General features: G+C 41.6%; 1 protein-coding gene across 2 annotated transcripts in view; it reads right to left on the minus strand.

Annotated features, from left to right (window-relative positions):
- Nucleotides 1-6,086, minus strand: part of LOC102688582 (dynein axonemal heavy chain 3-like) — a 238,715-nt gene extending 232,629 nt beyond the window's left edge. For both annotated transcript variants that reach the window (XM_069192669.1, XM_069192671.1), the window contains exon 1: nucleotides 5,824-6,086. In XM_069192669.1, the coding sequence (XP_069048770.1) occupies nucleotides 5,824-5,850 (27 nt within the window). In that variant the 5' untranslated portion in view covers nucleotides 5,851-6,086. The remainder of the gene's footprint in view (nucleotides 1-5,823) is intronic.
- Nucleotides 6,087-21,586: the final 15,500 nt, after the last annotated feature.

Raw genomic sequence — 21,586 nt, forward strand, 5'->3', positions numbered from 1 at the left:
TGTTTTTTTTTTTACTTTAGTTTCCTCTTCAGTGGGTCAAATTCATGCTCAATGGGATGCGAATAAGGAGACCGACTCAGTTCAGAAGTTTCAGCTTCTTCCTGATGAATTCCTTGGTGAAAGGTAGAGTATGTTTTAAGGTATTGTTTTGCTACAGGGTGAATTTCCAGCCGATGCGTTCAGAGATGTTTTTTTTGGAGGTAGCATGCTGAGGATCATTTGCATTTCCACTCTCTCTTTTTTTGCTTTTCTGTCACTTTGATAAAAGTTTATCTTTGTCTCATCTGTCCATAAACGTTAGTTCCAAAACTGTTGTCGTTATTCTTTGCAAATTCTAACGTGGACTTCATGTTTATAATACCGAAGAGAGGTTTACATCTTGCAGTGTAGCTCTTGTAATTCGCCTGTCTCCTGTGCACAGTGAACTGAGATACGTTCACCCCTGCACTCTGGAGATAGTCTTAAATCTCTTTGGCAGTTATTTGTTTTTCTTCACAGCTGTAATGATTTTTCTGTTATCAATGCTGTCATCTACCCTATATGACCTGGTCTCTGCCGATTCCTCCAGTAGTTTATTTTTCAAGACATTACATACTGTTTGTTTTACGATCCCCAATCTCTCTGCAATGGTTATAATTGTTTTGTTGTTGTTTTTTTGCTTTCATCTTTGCTATTGCTTGCTTTTTTGCGATAAGCAGTTCTCTAGTCTTCATCTTGGTTTACGCTTCCAACTCAAGCTTTCCAAACCAGAAATGTCAACTACAAAGGCTGGAGCCAAAGCCATATACAGTATATTCACAGGTCTTTGGTTTTCACCGTAAATACAACATGGAACACCTGTCAGCCATTTGTCCCAAAACGTATGCTCTCCTAGAATAGGGGGATTCAACACAACAAATCACATTGCTCTAGCACAGCTAAATACAGTGCCTTGCAAACGTATTCACCCCCCCTTGGACTTTTTCACATTTTATTGTGTCACAGCATGGAACCATGATGTATTTAAGTGAGAATTTAGTTCTCAGAGTCAATACTTGGTAGGACCACCGTTGAGAGCAATTACAGCCGTGAGTCTCTTTGGGTAAGTCTCTATCAGCGTTGCACATCTTGACACTGGAATTTTTGCCCAGTCTTCTTGGCAAAATTGCTCAAGCTCCATCAAGTTGGATGGGGACCAATTGTGAACAGCAAGTTTTAAGTCATTCCACAGATGCTCAATAGAATTGAGGTCTGGGCTCGAACTGAACTACTCCAGGACGTTAACCTTTTTGGTACAAGCCACTCCAGTCTTTTGCTGTGTGTTTCGGGTCATTGTCCTGTTGTAACATGGATCGTCTTCCAAGTCCCAGGGCTCTTGTGGATTGCAGCATGTTTTCCTCCAGGATTTTTCTGTACTTACTGTGGCTTCCTCCGTTTTTCCTTCTATGAGTTTTCCGGCCCCTGCCGCAGAGAAGCATCCCCAAAGCATGACGCTGCCACCACCATGCTTCACTGTAGGGGTAGGGTGCTCAGTGTGATCTGCCGCGCTTGGTTTGCACCAAACAAAGTTCAATTTTGGTCTCATCGGACCATAGAATCTTCCTCCAAATTGTTTAGGCACTTACACGCCTTTGGGCAAACTCCAGCTGAGATGTGATGAGGCTTTCTTCCCGTCACTCTTCCGTACAAGCCAGATTTATGAAGTGTGTGTGCTATTGTTGTCTCACGCACAGTTTCTCCCATCTCTGTCATGGAGGACTGTAAGGCCTTAAGAGTTGCTATAGGCCTCTTGGTGGCCTCCCTTACTATGGCTCCTCTTGCCTGGCCACTTAGTTTTGAAGGACAGCCAGTTCTGGGCAGATTCACAGTTCTTCCATATTTTCTCACCTTTTTAATGATGGACTTCACTGTGTTTCGAGGTATATTCAATGCCTTGGAAATGTTCTTATATCCTTGCCCTGACTGGTATCCTTGCCCAGACACAGGTGTATTTATTCTGAAATCATGTGAAACACCTCAACTGCACACAGGTGGACTCCAGTCAAGCAATTATGTGACTTGGAGAAGAGAATTGGTTACTTCAGAGGTAATTTAGGTGTGTCAAAGCAAGGGGGAGAATACTTATTCAATTATTTTCAGTTTTTTTTATTTTTTATTAATTTTAGGATTTGTTTTTCACTTTTCACTGTAGACACAGGCCCACATCAAACTTTAACCTATCATCCATCACTCATCAGCCTTCTTGGATGGAAAGGTGTGATCATGCACTGGGCTTGAAACTTCTTAGCAAGTGAATTAACTGGAGTGCATTCCTGGAAAACTGGAGCTTGGCGATCTAAACATGCAATTACAATCTGTGTCTGGCAAAGACTGAATGCTTCAGACCCAGACAGAACACGACTTCACATCTCCTTGATCCCTCTTAATTACTAATGCAATAATGCTGTGTGCTTCTAAAAGAAACTGACAAACAAAGGGACCTTCATTCACTGAGCAGTCAAGATTATGCAAAAGATGAATAAAGAAACCTTTTACTGAAAGATAGATGTGGTTGACTGCTCACCTGTGACAGGCTCTATAGTAATGTCAGGTCTACTGTTTGTTACAATTAAGATCTGACAAACTACTGCAGGACTACTCTCAGCACCTGAAGTGATGTGAAGAAATTCCCCACCATCCATCTTCAAACTAAAGACTGTTTCCTGCCTCATCCCTGCCTACAGACATAAATTTGGGATGTACCTGTACAAAAAGCTTCTCTGTCTCAGAACAAGGAGACGCACTCTTCCACGTAATTGTTTTGAACAGCGTGACCTGAAATTTACATTATGCAAAAAGAACATTTTATGAAAGCTGTATATCCAATACCCATTCATGGTAATAACAGAGCGTGACAGGAGCTGTTCTCAGGCTATAAAACTTTCTGCAAAACTGCTTGGATTTAAAGCACCACAGTAGGTACACCTTGTGTGTGGCTTCTCTGGTGTACTGCAGAAAACAGCCTTCTCATAACAAATTAACACTCATTTCAAACCCTCACTGAGCTGCACTGTGGCTCTCTGCATCTCTACACTTTTGTGCAGTGCTCTGCGTTCTCAGGGTGTTTTGTAATGTGTTAACAAGTGGGCCTTTTTTGGTGGATACGATTCCCAGTAAAAAAAACACTAAAGCTCTGTTACTTAATAAGTGAGATGAGCAGTACCTCAGAGAATCACAGTTGCTGATGAGGACAGCCTCATAAATCCCTCAAGTAGAGCTCACAGGTGATACCAAGCACTAATCCCCGAGCCCAATTAACTTCCATTTCAGTCATGCAGGCCCCTGTTTGGTATGTGTATGAAAGCATATGCGTTTTTGCTATCTGTCAATCAAACAAGGCGATTCTGATAAGCCTTTTCAACATCTTCTTGTCTTTGCTGACAGGAATCTGACCTATCTGATGAGCACAGTACCAAATTTGATATTTACCGCAGAATAATTATGCAAATAACGATGCAGTACATTCTACCCTTGGAAATAAATACATTTTGCTAAATGGAAGTTACAGTATTGACTGAAGTTCGGGAGGGATAACTATAGTCAATCTCATATAGCTGCACCTATTCACCATCTCCACCCAACTAGCTATTGTACATAACCTGAACTCAAACGCTTCCCTTCACATTTGACTCAGGCGACCCTCCTTTGTCCCATCTCCCCTTTGCAGCTGGCCCTGCAGTCTGTGTAGGGTTCAAGCCTCCCCGTCTTATGGCCAAGATAAGATAAGATTAGCCATATGTATACAATGTACATACCCCAACTTGCTCTCCATAAAACACACAGACGGGGAGAGAGAAGCTTGGGGTCAGAGCACAGCGTCAGCCATTTATACGGCACCCCTGGAGCAGCTGGGGTTAAAGGCCTTGCTCAGGGGCCCAAGAGTAGGATTCCTCTGCCGGCCGCTGGATTTGAACCGGCAACCTTCCAGCCACAGAGCTGGCAGGCACTCAGCAAGAAAGCTTCCACCTCCCCCGTTAGTCCTTGGTCTCAAGAACCCCCTAATCCAGAGGTTTACATTCCCGATGCTGGGAAACCTCTGTGACATCAGGGTTTTTTTTCTTCACAGGCTTATTTATTTCAGATTTTTTTTAATATTTGCGTTCAGCTGAATGAGATTTGTAATTGGTTCGAACCCTCTGCTAATTAGTGTGTTTCAAGACTGACTTTCATTCAAATGTGTGAACTGAGATACAGTATAACCGACTGGGCAGAAGCAGAAGCAAAAAAACAGTGTCCGACTGTGGCCGTGCCTGATACAGGGTCAGCATTCCCACCTGTGTCTGTTCGCCAGCATATTAACCACCTATTAAGAGCTGTTTGACCAGACATAAGGAAGCCAATTCTTAATTAGCAAATTAAGAAAAAGACTGGCAGCAATTAGCACTGGTGATTAAGGGCCCAGATGTAACAAAACTAACAGAGACAGGGGAACTCCAAGACTGACAACCACCACCATCTTAGAGAGCTAAATTGTGTCATTATGTACAATAGTGTATTCTCACTTTCTATCCTTATTTAATGTGCTTTAAAGACTTTATAAAGTTACTTAATGGGTTCCTACCTATTTAATGTCCTAACTTTAGTAACTAACCAGACACCTATGCATGCTCACTTAAAAATACAATATCATACAAATGATGCCCAATTAAAAGCTGCTGTGACGAGCCTCTAGACTTCGGCGACAAGAATTGCTTCTCAATTTTGCAGGAGCAATATTAAATGTCTGCTGGTCCAATTAAACTGTCTTTCAGAAAGCACGGAACGCAAAGCTATTAAAACCCCAGTGCCTGTTAAACCTGACATGATCTATTTTTACAACACCATCACAGAGGTGCATTAAACTGTCACAATGAGCTGTATATCCTCCCGGAGGTCAGACAAAACATGCCTTTGGGTAATCATAACGTTGCCATAACGCGCTGGTATCGGCTTGTGCCAGCGTCACGTAGTAAAAAGAAATCGCAAATAAAACTCCCCAACTACCAATACAGGGAGGTGGGGGTTAATATTTAAAACCATTTCAAAAGAGCCTTGAAGGGTTGCTCATTCCATGCCTTACCGAGTACTCAACAGTAACGGCTAAAAATGTGATTATCCGCGGGAGAAACTGTACACGTCATCATGCACTGAATAAGAATTATAACCCCATTTAAAAAAGTGTGAAACGTAAATATGACTTGCAGGTCAAAGTAGAAATAAATTCCTAGTTTTACCGTCATTAGCGAAGTGGAGTTGCAGTGACCGCGTTCTAGTTAGCAATCTTCGTTTGAAGAATCAAATTCCCTGGCAGTTACCAATACCTTACAATTTTTTTAGCGGACTATTTTTTTTTTAATGCCAGACTGAATTTAAAGTTGCCATACTTCAGTTTCCGATTCAGTAATCGCGTAAACGCGTTTGAATTTGCGACTGCAGCTGAACTGAACGGTTTAAAGACTTCATTAATTAGAAATAATGTTTATCTTACAACTTTTAAATTACAGTATACTGTACGTTGTGCATCACTTATATTTTTAGGGAAAGGATGCTACATGTACAGGTATGTATAATTCCCAACCTTTCATCACCAACGCAACTTTACTTGACTGCGTCCTCTGTCTTCCTCTTAGATACGGTGTATTTAAAGACGGAGTAATTAGATACATGTTTAACCTAAGAACAGCCCATACAGGTGCACAACCTGGCTGCTGAATCAGCCTGGCGTCGGAGCTGGAGAACAAACACATTAGAGGCCTCGGCGACGCGCTGAAATCCTTTTTAATTTAATGAGTCGTTCAGCGGTGGAGAGTAATTCATCAGCCTTACCCTGTCAGAGAACACTAATCGGTCCATTTCGCCTGTTCTCTCCCTGGAAGCGGCGATGACTCAGACGCTGCTCTCCGTCACGAAGTGCTTGCTCCGAGAGAAGCTCCGCTACCTGGTGCCACCCAGCCGGCGCTCAGTCCGGGATGCCAGTGCGGTAGACAGCCCGAGTCTTCACTGTTTCACGGGCTGGCCTGTGCGGTTGATTTGTGTTTTATGAGCAAGCCAAGTTCTTTTAAAAGGGAGTGGACCTTTACTTTGGAGGAAACATTCCTGCTCTTTTATGACTGAAAGTGTTTCTTAGTAACCGAATCATCTGATAATGGATTTTTTTTTTCCTACAACAGAAACTTTTTTTTTCCTTTGCGGACTATAAAGCTACAATCTTTTCGCTTGTATAAATCTTGCCTCTTTAAGTAGCTAACTACTGATCCGTCTCTGGTTCTAATTTCACTTTTATATTATTCATTTTTTTCTATATTTTATGGCTGTTTCTTTGAACAGTCAGGTTACCATCCCAGCAACAGTACACTACTCTCGTATATAGTACAGCACGAATTGAGTACTGTAATGATAATGACGGTCATGTTCGTAGAGGTGACAGTTTTATTTTACTCCACTTTTGTTTTTCATCATCAGAAATATTAAAAAGAAAGCTTTTATATTCAGTTACAGTAAGTGTCCCTCGGTTTCATTTTAATTAAAACATGATATTTTTTATTACTTTGCAGTTCACCATCACTATTTCTAATGCACAACTCAAAACTAATTTAAAGTGTGTGTCTGTAAAAACGTTCTAAAAGCTTATTAAGAGTGGGACGATGTTTTAATTTAAAAATGAATATATATATATAAAGCAACTGTTTTTTTCCTTGCGTTACCGACTCGAAAGTAATATCAATTCCAACTACGAAATAACCATGACTACAGGGAGTGAAATACAGAAAGACAAATCAAAGAAAATTTTCTCCAAGCAGGTCTTTGCTAGAATGAGGGTTTTTACTCTGGCTTTTGATCTTTTAAATATACATTTTAAATCTATTATACAGTATATATTAAAAAGTTTTGTTAAACAATTTGGATTGTATTAAATACTGCTTAAATAGATTTGAAAAGACATCCAAGGTGTGATCTTTAATTTATGAGCTACTGAATAAATAGGACATGTAACAAAAATAACTTTGTGCCATGGCATAAGCGCTTAATACAGTATATAGAATTTGCACTTTACAGCAGTCATATTTAAGAAATATGACTTTCATATTTAAGAAAAATATTAGAAATATTTCCCATTTAAGAAAACGGAATTAAAATTACTCTTTTGAATTCTTATGATTTCAAACTAGTTTTTAAAATCATTGCCTAAAAAAAGAATTCTTAAATGTGTCACAAAGCTTAGTGTAAGAAGCACAAGGTTATCCAAGCTTCCATTAAAATACAATTTTGACCCACTCATGAGTCACCAAAGAAATAGAATTTTTGGTGTACAGTACTGAGTAGTGGAGTTTTGAATTAATCTGGGCCTGTGTTACAGTAGACCTATGGCCTTTCCTTTCCTGACATGCACTACCTTATTTCATGATGATATCAATGCAGATTTTGTATTGCAAAGTAATAAACCTATCACATTGCACCACGGTTGTCCATGCAGTCATTTGTAATATACATAGTATAAACTGTTTGTATTAAATCTATATTTAAGCTCATTACTAACGTGACCTTAGGAATGTTGCTAATCATCATAAACCATACAACAACAAAAAGATTTCATTAGTGATAATGTGCACCACAGCTTCATTTAAACGCATCGTGTCCAGTGTTCTGTAAAACCATCAAAGAGAGAAAAATCTTAACAAATCACAATAACCTCAAATTACACCATTTAGATATCTAATAGCCCTTAAGTTGAAATTTCGTTCTATCAAAGTCTTTTACTCTTTTTTATAACTGCCAACACAATTTTTAAGTAAAATGGGTGATGAATTTCCTGTCAGACTGCCTCCCACTGTTTTACATAATTAAGTAAACTTGACAGTTGCCCTCTCTACTGGACTTCCATTAAAGCTGAGCTGTACTCCCTTCATTGTCCCTGAAATACTTAATGGGCCATTTAAACAATTAACTTCAATCCACCTGCCAATAACAAATTAATGACATGTCACTTGAAGACAGCTTCCTATTGCAAGTGGGATCTTGTATTTGCCAAATGGAAAGCTGCCATTATACTGTATATTGGGTCTGGGATGCTTGATTGACACGTCAGTCAAAGCTGCAGCTTACCTGAGCCTTGCTATGGAAAGGAAAGGCAGTGCCAGGTTTGCCTACACCTGTGAAACATCTCAGCTGGTCAGCAGCCCATCTAAGGGACGCATGAGCTTTTGATTTGTTATTCCACCTGAGCACTTAGTTAGTGTACATGGCTGAAGCAATAATTTGGCTCAATGGAACCAAGTTCTTCTCAAGCACATGACTAATTTAGGGTTACCTACATTCAGTGCTTAAGAGCAATGTTCCAGGAGGTTGTTTAGGTCTTCTTAGATCATCATCAGCAACTTCAGAAAGCAGGCTAAGTTATTTCAATAAAAGGCTTAATTTTACCAATTTAGCCTTCCTTCGCTGCCCTGAAGCTGGTGTAGATTTAAGACTTACATCCCTTCCTAGACTGTTGTCCTGGAGAACTGAACTTGGACCTGTAGAGTCTGGATAAAAGATTAAAGACACTAGTGGTGTGCAAATACTTCAGTTCAGCTTATATAGATTTGTTATTGTTTGAATTGAAGGTCTTGCCTTCCAGGTTTCTCTTAGCTGAGGATTTTAAATTGGGTATCCTGAGAGAGCAGTCTCAAACTCCATTATCAACACAACATCTGTCTGTCTTTCTGTGCAATTGCTATTGATAAGTCTAAAGATTTTTAATGTTGATGCTGTAATTGATAGATATGTTTGAATGGGATTTGTGTTCTTCTTTTTTCAATTTTTCCCAGTTTTGAAAATGTGATCCAATATTGTGGATTGTGAAACAATATATTACGTAATTCCTCAAATTAACTGAACGTTAAAGGTTATTTTAAACCCCAATACCCATTGATCCATCTGTTTTATATTGAATCACTCCCTCCTTGCCTCCCAGTTCCAGACCTAGGGGTCTGGAATCCAGCATGTTTGCTGTTTCTCTTTGAATCATCAACAGTGTAAGGCTGTGGAGAAGGAATAAATAGAGCCAGTTAAACTGATGGGATCATCTGACACTTCACCCACATGAAATTGAGTGAGCTGTTTAAAACATAAAAGCAACAAATCCCTGCTAGATTCCAGTCAGCGAGTATCAGAACTGGAAACCTCTGATCTCACTGACACCTTCATACAAGGTAGCCTTATTTTGGAGCAATTAGTGGAGTGTAAAACTTTCCATTGTGCAAGGACTACACAGAGTGGTAACACAAAGATTGACATTTAAGTTAATACAATATGTTATGTTCTATAAAGCAGCATAAGACAGCAGTTACAGCAAATACAGAGATGGAATGCACAATAAGAGAATTAAAAATGAATTAAAGTCTTGAACAGAGAAAGTCTGCAAGGAGACCCATAACAAGTTTTCAAAATCCTCAAGGGCACTGACACAGTCAAGCTAGCGCATTTCTTCTGAATGAACAGTAAAAAACTAACCAGAGGTCACAAGTGGAATGTACTGTATGTGGAAATGAGTTTAAAACCCAGAACAGAAGGCACTTCTTCAGCCAAAGGGAAGGTCTGTGGGAGTGTGTGGAACACACAAGCTACCCAGCAATGATCCTGAAGCCCCTACCTCGGCTTCTTTCAAGAAACGGTTGGATGACAAAAAAAATCACATACCTAGCATTTCAGTGGCACCGTATTTGAGATATTAATTCACAGTATGTACTGCAAACAGGGACTGTAGAATCTACAGGTGCAGCCCGAACAGGTGCCTTTAAAGAGATGCCAAGTATATGGAACAACCTGCCAAGATGTTTTGGATGTGAGTAGCTAAAGATACATTTGACAAGAAAATGGATAGGTCCCCTCTCACCCTTAAACTAATTCTTTCATATGTTTGTGCGCAATGATATCATAAAAGGATTTGCTAGTTATTGTTAATGTCAGTTTAAAATGATGGTGACAAAATAATGAAAGTTTGCTGTTATTCATGTGCTTTTATACATTTTTTGATCAATTCCAGAAACATTCAAATGCCACCGCCTTTGAAAGCATACGTCAGCCTTCCATTGTCAAGGAGACCAGGCGTTGATGATAGAGCAGGTGTGGTACTGTAGCTACCTGCGGTGAATTGTTTGAAAAGTTGTTACAGAAAACACTGCCAAAGACAATATCACATAGCAGCAAACAGTGCCTTTTTTGAAACAAGAAAAAGGCCTGGGTTAATGAATGACTCGACTCAAAGAGCTGCGTCTCAAACATTAAACAAGATACTAATATGATGCAAAGTTTGTTTCTTGTATAAATAACTCTGGGTGGAGATCAAAGACTGTATCTTAGAGTCAGGCTTTGATTGAGAAAGACTGGCATTACCAGTCTGGCTGGGCTTTCCTGCATAGAATATATACTGTAGATACAAACATACTGTTAAGAGCATGGAATAATAAACACCTTTGTCTATCAAGGTTGATACAGCATATCCTTAATGATGGGGGGTGGGGGCATGGTTATTGAAGGGTGCAGAATAAAAAATAACAGGATAATCAAGGCTAATTTTCTAGTTAAAGATAATTGTTCATGAACTTGTGCACTATATCTGTCTCATTAAACATGCCCAACAACATGAACACTGATGAAGCTGTGGCAGAAAGGAAGGAGGTGTTGTACCACCTCCTGAGCTCCACAAAGTTTTTATTGCTTTGTAGTGTCTAATATACAGACATGCAGGGCATAAACGGAAGATGTGTCACCTGGTGTATTTTCATTTTATTATTTTTCAAACATTCTCTTTCATGAGCTTTTCGTGCTCCTTGGTCAATGCCTTTAGATGATATTTCACTGTGTCTATTGATATGCAATGAACTAGACATAACAACAGAGTCTTTAGACTCTTTTACATGATTATTAAACTGGGTGATGGACACTAATGAGTATAATATTAATGAATATAACAACATGCTGATTGTTGTGGTAAACCAGGCCAACTGATGGTGAGCTTCAAGTATGATGTCCAGTCAGTACAGAACTCCATGCGGAGACTAATGGCACCCTGACTGCATGGCGCTATACCGATCACACTTACTCTGCGTGATTCGGCAATCTCTTCAAGAGGATAGGCTGCATCCTACAAGAGGTAGGATGAGCTGCAAAGATGTGTGGCATCCAGGGCTCAGAGACCAGTGAAGGCGCACATGCTTGTCCGAGCTTTTTGAGAGGAATGGGACAGAATCGCCATAAGGGAACATCTGCAACCTGGTGCAAACCATGTGTCACACATGCACAGCTTGTCTTACTTTCAACTGCGGCCATTCTAGCCTTTGACTTTTCACATTAGACTCCTGCTGATCAACCCTTGTTAATGGCAAGTGATAAGATGCTACAAAATACATTAACCTACTGTATGTCATGCCTGTTTGGTAAAATGTCAATGCACCTGCTAGTGATAAGATTCTTTTAATGCTCAGGAGTATATACTATGTATAGACAGTACATGGGATATGCATGTAATGTTTAATTTTCAATATAGATGAGTACTTTTTAAGCCACTCCTAGTGTGGCTCATGCTTTGAAGTAAATCCAATTTTTAAATCAAGTAGTCAAACTCAAATTCTGTCTAGCAGTAGAAAGAAGATATTATGAATCTCTGCGGAGTTGGGGCGTCTGAAAACACAAGACAATTTGCAGAAGGGTGACCCAGTTACTATGGTTACTGAGATTCCTTGTTTTACAGAACTCGGCAGAATCAATAAAATGTTATTTAAGAAATACTTGTTCTTTCCAGCCCCCGCAATTTTTTTCTTGTTCTCTTTAAATTAACTTTTGGGAAAATAATTTAACTTTGTAAACTGCAAACAGGCGAGAATTAAAGGCATAGCAATGAGTTGTCAATTACTGAAGGTGTCCCCCCTCTGTCTCCCTGTCTCTCATCAGCAGGCGTTTTCATCCTTCAAAGAATCTCTTAATTATTAAAACTTATTTAACTAGAAGAAAACTGGTGCGTCTCCTGTGTCGCGCTGAACTTGAGCAATTAAATTCTGTATTAGACCAACGAGGAGCGATTCTCTCTCACCACAGTGACCTGCTGAAAAGGATAGAGGGAATAGAGATATGTGTGAGAATTAATTAGATAAGAAAGAATTTAGATAGGCTCCAGTCTAACGGGGATGTGTTGCAATAGAATTGTTCACTCTCTTAATCACGGCTAGTAATTCTAAATTAATTACACAGTACATAACCTTGTTCACTTTTTGTTCAAATCATATTTTAATGGGAAATAGTTAGGGTTTAATGGGAGGGGTGGTGGCTGATGAAAATAAATATTTATTTGTGACTAAATGATTCTGATAACTTTAGAATAAATCATTCTTTCCTAAATTAATGCCCACTTACTTGGTTGAGACCTCCTACCAGCCTGACTTGCAGTATCAGGTCTTGTGCACTGGCCAGGGACTGTGGATGGCTACCACACCTGTTTTCAAGCCTCCTGCTTCATTTCATGGTGGGCTTGTGTGACCATTGCTGTTCCATGTGGGTTTGTGCCCTCGCTGTTCCACCTCACCAATTCGTTCCTCAACTCCTGGGGCACAAACCTGGGTCTCCGGCGTAATGCAACAGGGAACCAGCCGCATGAGCTAAAGGGGACCTCCCTCAGCCCAGGCTGCTGAGGTCCCTGCTATGCCCAGGGAGGGCGATGACGTCACAGTGCCCAAACTAGGTCCACTGCACCTGGAAAACAAAATGCACCAACCTTTTAGTGACAATTTGAGGGTGCAGGTACCTGCAGACACAGAGGGATCCCACAGATCAGTGACCAACACTCCTGGAGCTGATTTTCATTCATATTGTAATTAAAGAAATCGAATAGTTGCCTCATCACCAGGAAAGGATCACTTCTAGGTCCTTATAAACTGTACCAGTGTTTTAAAGCTACGTACTGTACATAACATGTTTTCATTGTGACTCTCCAGCACCAGGATTTGATACTCCTGTTTTAGCCAGCTGTACCCTTCACAACCATAGCCACTGCATGCCAGTTGTGCACCATAATCTGGGTGTTACTGACCCAAGGCACCTAGTGCAGGTGTTTGCTGCACTCGTCCTGAACAATAGCAACAATCCTAAAGGTTTTATGGGTTGTTTGAATGTGTATCTGTCCAAAAAGTCCTTAGCTTGTGCCTGCTGTAATTAACAAAGTACATGGTTCAGTTCAATCAATCCGTGCTCACCCAGAATGAAAGAGAGAAGGCAATGTGGTTCTCAGTGCAATGGTTGAAGACCTTTGAAGAAATCACCCTTCTTTTCTGATCTGGTTGCAAGGAGGTGTGATCTGGAAGAAGATACTTCATGAAGACCTGCACTGAGTGATAAACTGCTGCCTCACCCTGTTCCTTCACAGTCAGCCTCATGTTTTACTGGGAGATGTATTTGCAGGGAGAGCTACGTTGCGCGAGAACAAGGATGTCTCAATATGAGAGGAAACAAAAAACAGGGAAGGACTGAGGGCTCAGGCAGAAGGCAACAAGAGCAAGGGCAAGATAGAACAGAGGAGCAAATCGCTCGCTGAAAAAGCACCCCATGAAGCCAGTTACAGTGCTGAAATCTACAATTAAAATCCCCTGGAGCAAGGCAGCATGCAGGGATTAATGTCTGGAACAAAAAATCCATAGCTTCAATGAAGTAATAGAGGTGAACAAGCAGAGAGCAGCTTCCTGACAGTAGGATGCAGAGGGACATAATATGTTCTACTGATTCCCATGCATGAGCTCAGCACTACACAGATATCATCACATCCTAATTCCCAGTTCACAGAGGCCTTGTAGGGGCAGGTAAGCACCCTAAGTGATGATGGATGTACCGTGTGCGGAATCTCTTATCTCTTCTTTCTCAGGCCCTGCAGTGGTGTCTCTGCATGCTGCCTGTTGCAAGCTGTCAGTACTGTGCGTTACAGGGTATCCTTACCAGAGGCCAGCTATATCTCACAGGAGGGGGCTCAGTCAGACACTTATCTGATTTTTTATTGCATTTTGCTCTACTGAGTGATGCCACCACATCCAGATAATGGCCAGATAAGTTGTCGACATTGACACATATTTACTCAAAGGATTGAGTCTTCCTTTTCAGGTGAGTTTTTCATCTTATTCAGCCATTATTACATTTCACACTAGCAGTGAATTGTGTTTATTTTCAACTGTCATTGAAAATGGTGGAACCATTTTTTATAGATGTTGTTATTTTCAAACTTCTATGTTTGCAAAAGAATTCCGGAGAATAACCTCAGAAACAGGAATCGCCAGCCCAGCAAATTTTATAGATAACAATAAAAACCCTTCAGCCCACAGAAAACACAATTCCTCCACTGGACAAATCACTGATTGATCAACAAGTGCTGTTAACGTTTAGAAACTGGTGATTTAAATTATCCTGGAAAATGACTGTTGCGGGGCCAGGATTGAATATACCCCAATGACTGTCACTTTAGATACTGAGACCTTATTACTTGAAACCTTGAAGACCTTAGTTGAGTTCAGTTTTTATATTCAAGGCCCTGAATTCAAAACACTTGAACACTTAAATCCTCGGTGCTCCCCTTGGGGACATCTAGGAACTGATGTGTTTTAAATATTGGGCTCTCGGATTCCTTATGGATATTATGAAAATCAACACATATGGTAATCAAGTGGCAAAACCCTTCCAACTGAGGAGGAAGACAGTTCATTATGCAGGCTTGAATGACTTTACAGAAGAGCATTGCGACATCAGGTTTAGAGTAAGATGCTCGTAGCAGAGCAGCTGTCTCTCTAAGCTGTGTGTGAGGCTGAGAGAGGACGCAATTGCAGGCATTCACATGAGAGAGAGAGAGAGCAGAGGCAGATTTCCATTAGGCTTCTCTTTGAAAAGGGTAATAAACAAACGGAGAAATCATCAATTCAACCATCACTCAAATACAAATGTGAACCAGAAACACTGCTATTGTGTTCATGACAGAGCCCCTGCGCATGCTGACAAACAAATCAAGTGTCCCCGTCAGTGGAAGGGAGAAAGATTTGCAAAGCACCTGTGCATTTAAAAGGGGGAAACAGATTTTCAGCTGGTGCAGAGTTGGGTACGACACCTTTCCCCACAGTTATCCAAGGCGTTTTCCTTTTCTTGTTACTGCAGTAAGAGCACAAGGGATCTATTTACACAGGGGGGTTCATGTACACATGTCCTGTAGCACCAAGCACAGGGCTTCAGAAGTACAGTAGCTCGCCGAGTTCGGTAGATCCTTTCTTCGAGCCAGAGTCTATCCCAGCAAGCAACGGGCGCAAAGCAAGATCACCTTGGATGAGACACCTGTTCATCACAGGGCAAGTAATTCAACAACCCCGTGGACATCTGCCCATGTAAAATAATAGTGGCCCACATGATTTGAGAATAAATACAGCTGCCTCTTGTTAGATCCCTTGGTCAGGTGACGAACTTCAAGGTCAGACTCAACCATGAGAACCAAAACATTTTCAAAGCAACCTGGGGATAAAGTGGTATAAAGGTATGGCTCAGGGGAAGGGAAGGGTACCAAGACACTGCCTAGATCAAGCTGTGTTTTCAAACTGAGCAGCTGGGCAAGGAGGAGACTGTTCAGGGATGCTAATTTGATGCTAACGGCAACTTTGTGTAAAGAACAGTTCTTTCCGGACCCTATGCGGACGACACAATCCGACGAAGTGGGGAAACACTGGGGAAACGTCATGCAGGAATACGGGGCTGAAGACAGGGGGGCGTGTCCAAGGTGCGCTGGTGCACGGGGGAGGTGTGGCCGAGGCGAACAATCCAAAAGAGTAATCCTTAGGGAATATCCAAAACACAAGGGTAAGTCCAAAACCAGGAGATCCATCAGAACAAGGAATTAAAACCACAAAGGCCGGGTCGGAACCGGCAGACAGGGAACAGGAACGGGAACCAAGATTAAAACCTTAATGGGACCAGGCGCTTCCAGGTCCCGGACTCACACGATATGGAAATCAGATGCAGAGCCCGGATGAGCGTCAGCGCCTGGCTTTCAAGGTGGGCTGGGAATAGGGAGCAGGTGCACAGAATAAAGTCTCACGTGAAAGGGCTGGAGCACCCTTAAGGAGGGGGGACTATAATTGTGACACTTTGAAAGACTTGCCGAGCTCAACAGTTGAGATGAGAGCAAATGTCAATAGGTCGACAGCAGTCATTCGACAAAATGGGCTTGTATTGAGCTGAAAAAAAAAAGTCAGATCCTACATAGATCTAAATGATGCAGCGAACACGTGGCAAAAACGTCAAGAGGTCATACAAGCCAAACCTTTGGAACTGTAAGTGGATGCAAGGTTGTTTGGCCATAGAATAACAGTGTAACCAACATGGAGCCATGCAGGTCAGTGAAGACCCCAAGAAATCGTGAGAAAAGAAAGGTAAGAAAAAACCCTGCACTTTCTTCTTCCAAGAAAATATATAAACTCCTCAATCAGTTCTGATGTCTGAAAATTGAATCTGAAGTTTATGTCACGGAGGGAAACGTCCTAGATTCAGGAGACGCTTTGGTAACTAGATGACGTCTTCAATTAGGAATTGCAATTTAGTGGCTTATTCTTGTCTGCTCAGGCCAGCACAGAGCAGGAACAATAGGTTCACAAAAGTCAGTTCCACTGAATGTCAGTAAACTGTGAAGCGTTACAATCCTGTCACCCTGAATGACAAACAACCGGCCCAGTGCCGAGGAGGCCATTCGCCAGGCCTGAAACACAGGAGCACTGCTGTTTCTGTCAGCTCTCGCCTATGAGCTGGCAGGCCCTGCCGTTCCCCCGAGAGAGGAACAAATAAACACAGAAGTACAAATGTAGTACAAATCTTTTTTGTGTGTGCTTGTTTGCTTTGTTCAAGCAGGAGAACTCTTTTCAGACCTCAGCCTTCAACAGAAATCCTACAGAAGAGAAAATCGAGGTAATAAAGATGGTGGTCCTCCTGATATTACTGCACTGCATGAAGCTTTGGTTGTCTAAAGTGAAGACTGCTACAGCATCTCTCAGGACAATTATAAAAGGTCTGCTGTTCTGTCTCTAGCTGCCTCATCACTAATGCTTTTATAAAACTGAGGGTGCTCTCATAGAAGGACTGGCCTTATTCACACTAGAAGCAGTTTGTTAGAGGGCACTCTCAGGGGGATGAACCAGTGAATCACACAGAACAAGTATGTGTACAGATCAGTAAAAGCTGATTTAATTTCTGGGACTTTTCATGATCAAAGAATAAAATGCTATGAGGGCTAAAAAGATGGTGGGTCTAATTAGTGTAAACTGTGAGATTTTTGCTGCCAGAAAACAGTCATTCTCCCATCACGCCATCTTAAGAAAGGCAATTCTTTGATTGTTTTTTTGTCAGTGGTTTATATTTTGGCTGTGCTGCTTTTACAGTGGCAAACTGTGACCCTGATGTCCTGGTGAATAACAATTAACAATAAGACAAAATCTTAAAATAAGATAGGTTGAAGGACAGGTAACAATTTGTGTACTGACTCTTTATACTAGATTTTCAGGTGACACGCTTAAAGCACAGTCAAACAAGAACATTTGTCTAAGAACTTTCCCACTAATTTTGATTTTGATTGGCAAGTCGCACAATGAGTGTGCAGTGAAACTTATTATTTATAGCAGTGAAATTATTTATAAAATAACAGTTGTTGCTGAACAAGGCCACTTTGAATGCCAGCAGCAAAATTATACTAGGTCACCGCAAAGAAGACCCTGATTCATATTACTGTGGAGTTGACAGTAAGTTAGCATTTCAGTAATATTAGTAGTAAATCTATGTTAAGAAAGCATCTCAGGACTCTCTCTGTGGAGTGTCCCTCCAGGTCTTCTGGCCAGAATAAAGGTGCTGAAACCGTGTTGCCCTGGCAACGGGACCAGAGGTGCCGAGTTATTTCAGTAGACGCTCACTTCAATGACTTCACACAAAGTAAACCTCTTGGTTTGACACACCTAATGCAATTTGCAACATTGTTTTACCATCCATCTATTCCATGAACACACTGGCTACTATTTGCGACCTAGTTTAAAATAAATTAAGTGGCTGCTTCTAATCATCAAGGTGTTACAGAAAAAAATGCTCATAGAACAATCACTGGTCATTTTTAAAATGCAATGGAATAAAATCTCTTAAAGAATTAGGCTGGCTGTTTCATTTTTAACAAAATTATAACTCACTGGGGAATAATTCAGATGCTGATGAAAGTCAAAAGGCTTTCACTATATTTATTTTTGTAAATGGAGTCTAAAATCCCACAAAATCACCAGGACAAAAATATAAAAAACTGTTATTAAAAACAGAGTATTAAAAAAACTCCCGCAAGCCTTTACGTAAAGAAATGCTTCCTGTTTTTGTGTTCAACCTCTTGCTCATGGTTTCCCATCTGTGGCCCGGTAACAGCTGACACAAACCGGAGCAGCGCCATTCTTCCCCAGTAAGCTTCATACTATTGCTGTGTCGTCTTCTGGAGGGAGGAAAGGGAGTGGCACAACACGCATAAGTCCTCCCAATCACACAAAAAGTCCAGCCTGGTCTCCTGGCAGAAAAACTGGCTCAGCCAGGGGAACCCTGTGTTTCTGGTCTGTTGCACGAAACAGGTGCCTTTCAATCACAAGCCTGATCAAATGCCATGTGGTTGTGCTTCACTACAGCCAACATCCTGTGCAATGGAGGTACCAAATGGTAAACACACCATTAAATGATCAATGGGCATGGGGTATTGCTGTTGCTTCCAGGCAGTGGGGAGCAGTCCAGAAATGTGTCAAGCACAGGGACAGGGACAGGGACAAGGACAAGGACAAAGACAGGAACACAAACACAAAACACTGAGATGGACTGGTGTTCCATCAGGGGTGTACCCTGCCTTGTACCTGTTACTTGCCAGAGTAGGCTCCAAATCCCTGCTACCCTGGATTGGATAAATCAGTTAGAAAATGAATGGCTGGATGAATAATAATAGTAAAGTCTGTGACACCCCTCCCAACCAGACCTTTTGATTAGCACTGCAGTGGAGGAATGGGCATTGTGCCGGCTGTATACATTCCTAAGAGTAAGAGCAACACATTTAGCACAGCAGCAGGAGGTCCTTTCCAGTTAACAGCCTGGGCTTTTGTTACATGTGTATAATTACGGGAAAAGAAGAATACTTTTCTGCATGGTTACTGGCTGGAGCTCTGCAAGATGCCAGGTCACCTATTAGAGAGCATAATCAACAAAAACAGCCTCCTCTGCAGCTGGGCTGCCATTCTCTACACATCCACCCGTAAAGGGGAACTTAACAATCACCAGAAGAGGCATTTCTAAAGGATCTCAACCCTAGCTCATAATGGTTTTCATGGTTGTATGTTTCAGGATGTTCTCTTAGAGATGTAGGATTGTTCACTTTTGGTTTATAATGGAAGTTCTGGTATAATGGCTGTCAAATTGGTTGCATCTTTAAATTAACACATTAATCCAAGGCGTGCCCCCCCATGATACCGCCGCAGGACTCAAAGGACATCATAAATTCGGGGGCACCAGAAAATAAAATGGTTTCCCTGATTGTTCTCTGAACTTTTGTACCTGGCCACGGCACAAAGCAAGCCATCACACCGGGGGGGAATCCACAAATTAATTTGAGACCATTGACCCTAAAAAGTTTTTTTTATTTTTCCATGAGCACTGAGGAATTGACGTATTGATGTAGGAGGAAGATTAAGAACTGCAGGTAAGTTTGTGCTCCCTACTGAGATGTGATTGGAGTTCAGACAGGGAACAGAGTGGTAGGTCTTAGTAGGGGGTGGGAGGAGGTAGGGGAGGAATGGGGGAGAGGGCAGCTTTTTAGTCAGTTACAAGCTGTCTGAGAGTGAATTTCCATTCCTGCAGGGTCAACAGGTCCTGAGCACCAGTTTGGAGAATACAGATGTAACCTGGCTCAGAAAGAAGCAATCTCAGTGGAAGATGAGCTGTGGCAGGCTTTTTTAAGTGAAGAGAGTGCCACTAGCAATATGAGACAGCTGATGTACAATAAAAAAAAACAACAACTCAACAGCTACCCTGGCAACAAGCTGGAATGGTAATAGACAGATCCTATTCAGCAGCTCCAGCTCAAAGAGGCTAGAAGGCAGGGCAGTTAAAGGGGCACCTCACTGGGATGCAGGAGCCCTAAGGGGGCACAGGCGTTTTTTATTTTCCTTGTAATTTTTCTTTCATTACAGCGCGCGGTTACGTCCAGCCCTGGGGGGAGCCCTTCGCAAACAGCAGATGGGGACTCACCTGGGGGAGGACGGGGATGAGGAGGGGAAGAGAGAGCCTGGCCACACTCCACAACACCTGGCCCTTCAAAGACCGGGTACCTCGGACACACAGACCGCGAGCCCCGGCCAGCAGACACAAGGCCCCGCCAGCTGTCTCCTGCTGCTCGCGGCGCTGTCAGCCGAGATCGGCCCCGACGCTGCCTGATTCTCTAAGATCCTCTGCCAAGAGGACTTCCACAGCTGTAGCGTGAGCAGAACAAAAGGATGCCTGAGACCGTAAGTTTTGTGATTAAAGGGCTTTTATCTGAAGGTTTTCTGCTTTTTTGTATTCTGAATGACCATGTTAAGTGAAGTTTACTGAAGTCACCACGATATAGAAAAGACATTGCTGTCCTGAAGTCAATTCAGAGAAGAGCAGCTAGATACATCATCCTTTGTGGGGCTGAAGGGAACATACAGTAGTACACTGACAGATGGCAGGAACTAAACCCTTTCAGTCTTCAAGTTTACCCAGCCACACCATAGTACTTCTGCATGAACAGTGGAACATGAGACAGAGGGCAGAAGTGGAAACTACTGTATTTGGATGTGCATTTAAAACCAAGAACAATGGAAGCGTAAGATCCTTGGATCAATTAACTACTATAGTAACTAACAAGCTATATGGGCCTAATAGCCTCTTCTCATTTGCACCTTTCTTATATAATTAAATGAGGTACTGTCTTGGTCTTAAGCTGTTTATGAACTGGTATAGTACCTACAGATCTTAATTCCCTCAAGCACATACAGTAACTGGCATCCCACCGTTTATAAACCACCAAGAAAGCAATTAACCCGAACTACACAGTAAAACATATTTCCAATAAAGATGGTCTGAAAAACAGCAGAATTTTTTTTTCCCCCCGAAACAATGTTAAGTCAGCAACTTGGCCCTTTATTTCACGCACTGCACGCTATAATTGTCCCACTTATCTTCATCGATGTCTGGATACTTTTTGGCAGCTCGCGAGCTATGTTAATTTTAGTTCTTCAGCATGGATTTCAGTGCTACAGCTTTGAATGCATGAGAGAGGTGAGGAATTGCCTGGAGTAATCTCCAGAGCAGAAGTAGCCTGGACAGAAGTCACCTTTCATTTAGCTCTCAATGTTCTAGACAAAATCCTGAGGTGCCAGGGTCACACTTAATTTTTTTGTGTCGGCGTGGGAGTGCAGGTGATCTCTCTAATCGCCTGACACATTAAATTAGATTTTTCCACAAGAAACACGGTAGATGTTCAATTCAGAGCACAGATTCAGACAAAAATGCTCCTTTCCCCCTT

This window comes from Lepisosteus oculatus, chromosome 7, assembly GCF_040954835.1.
Source record: "Lepisosteus oculatus isolate fLepOcu1 chromosome 7, fLepOcu1.hap2, whole genome shotgun sequence".
Classification (NCBI taxonomy): domain Eukaryota; kingdom Metazoa; phylum Chordata; class Actinopteri; order Semionotiformes; family Lepisosteidae; genus Lepisosteus; species Lepisosteus oculatus.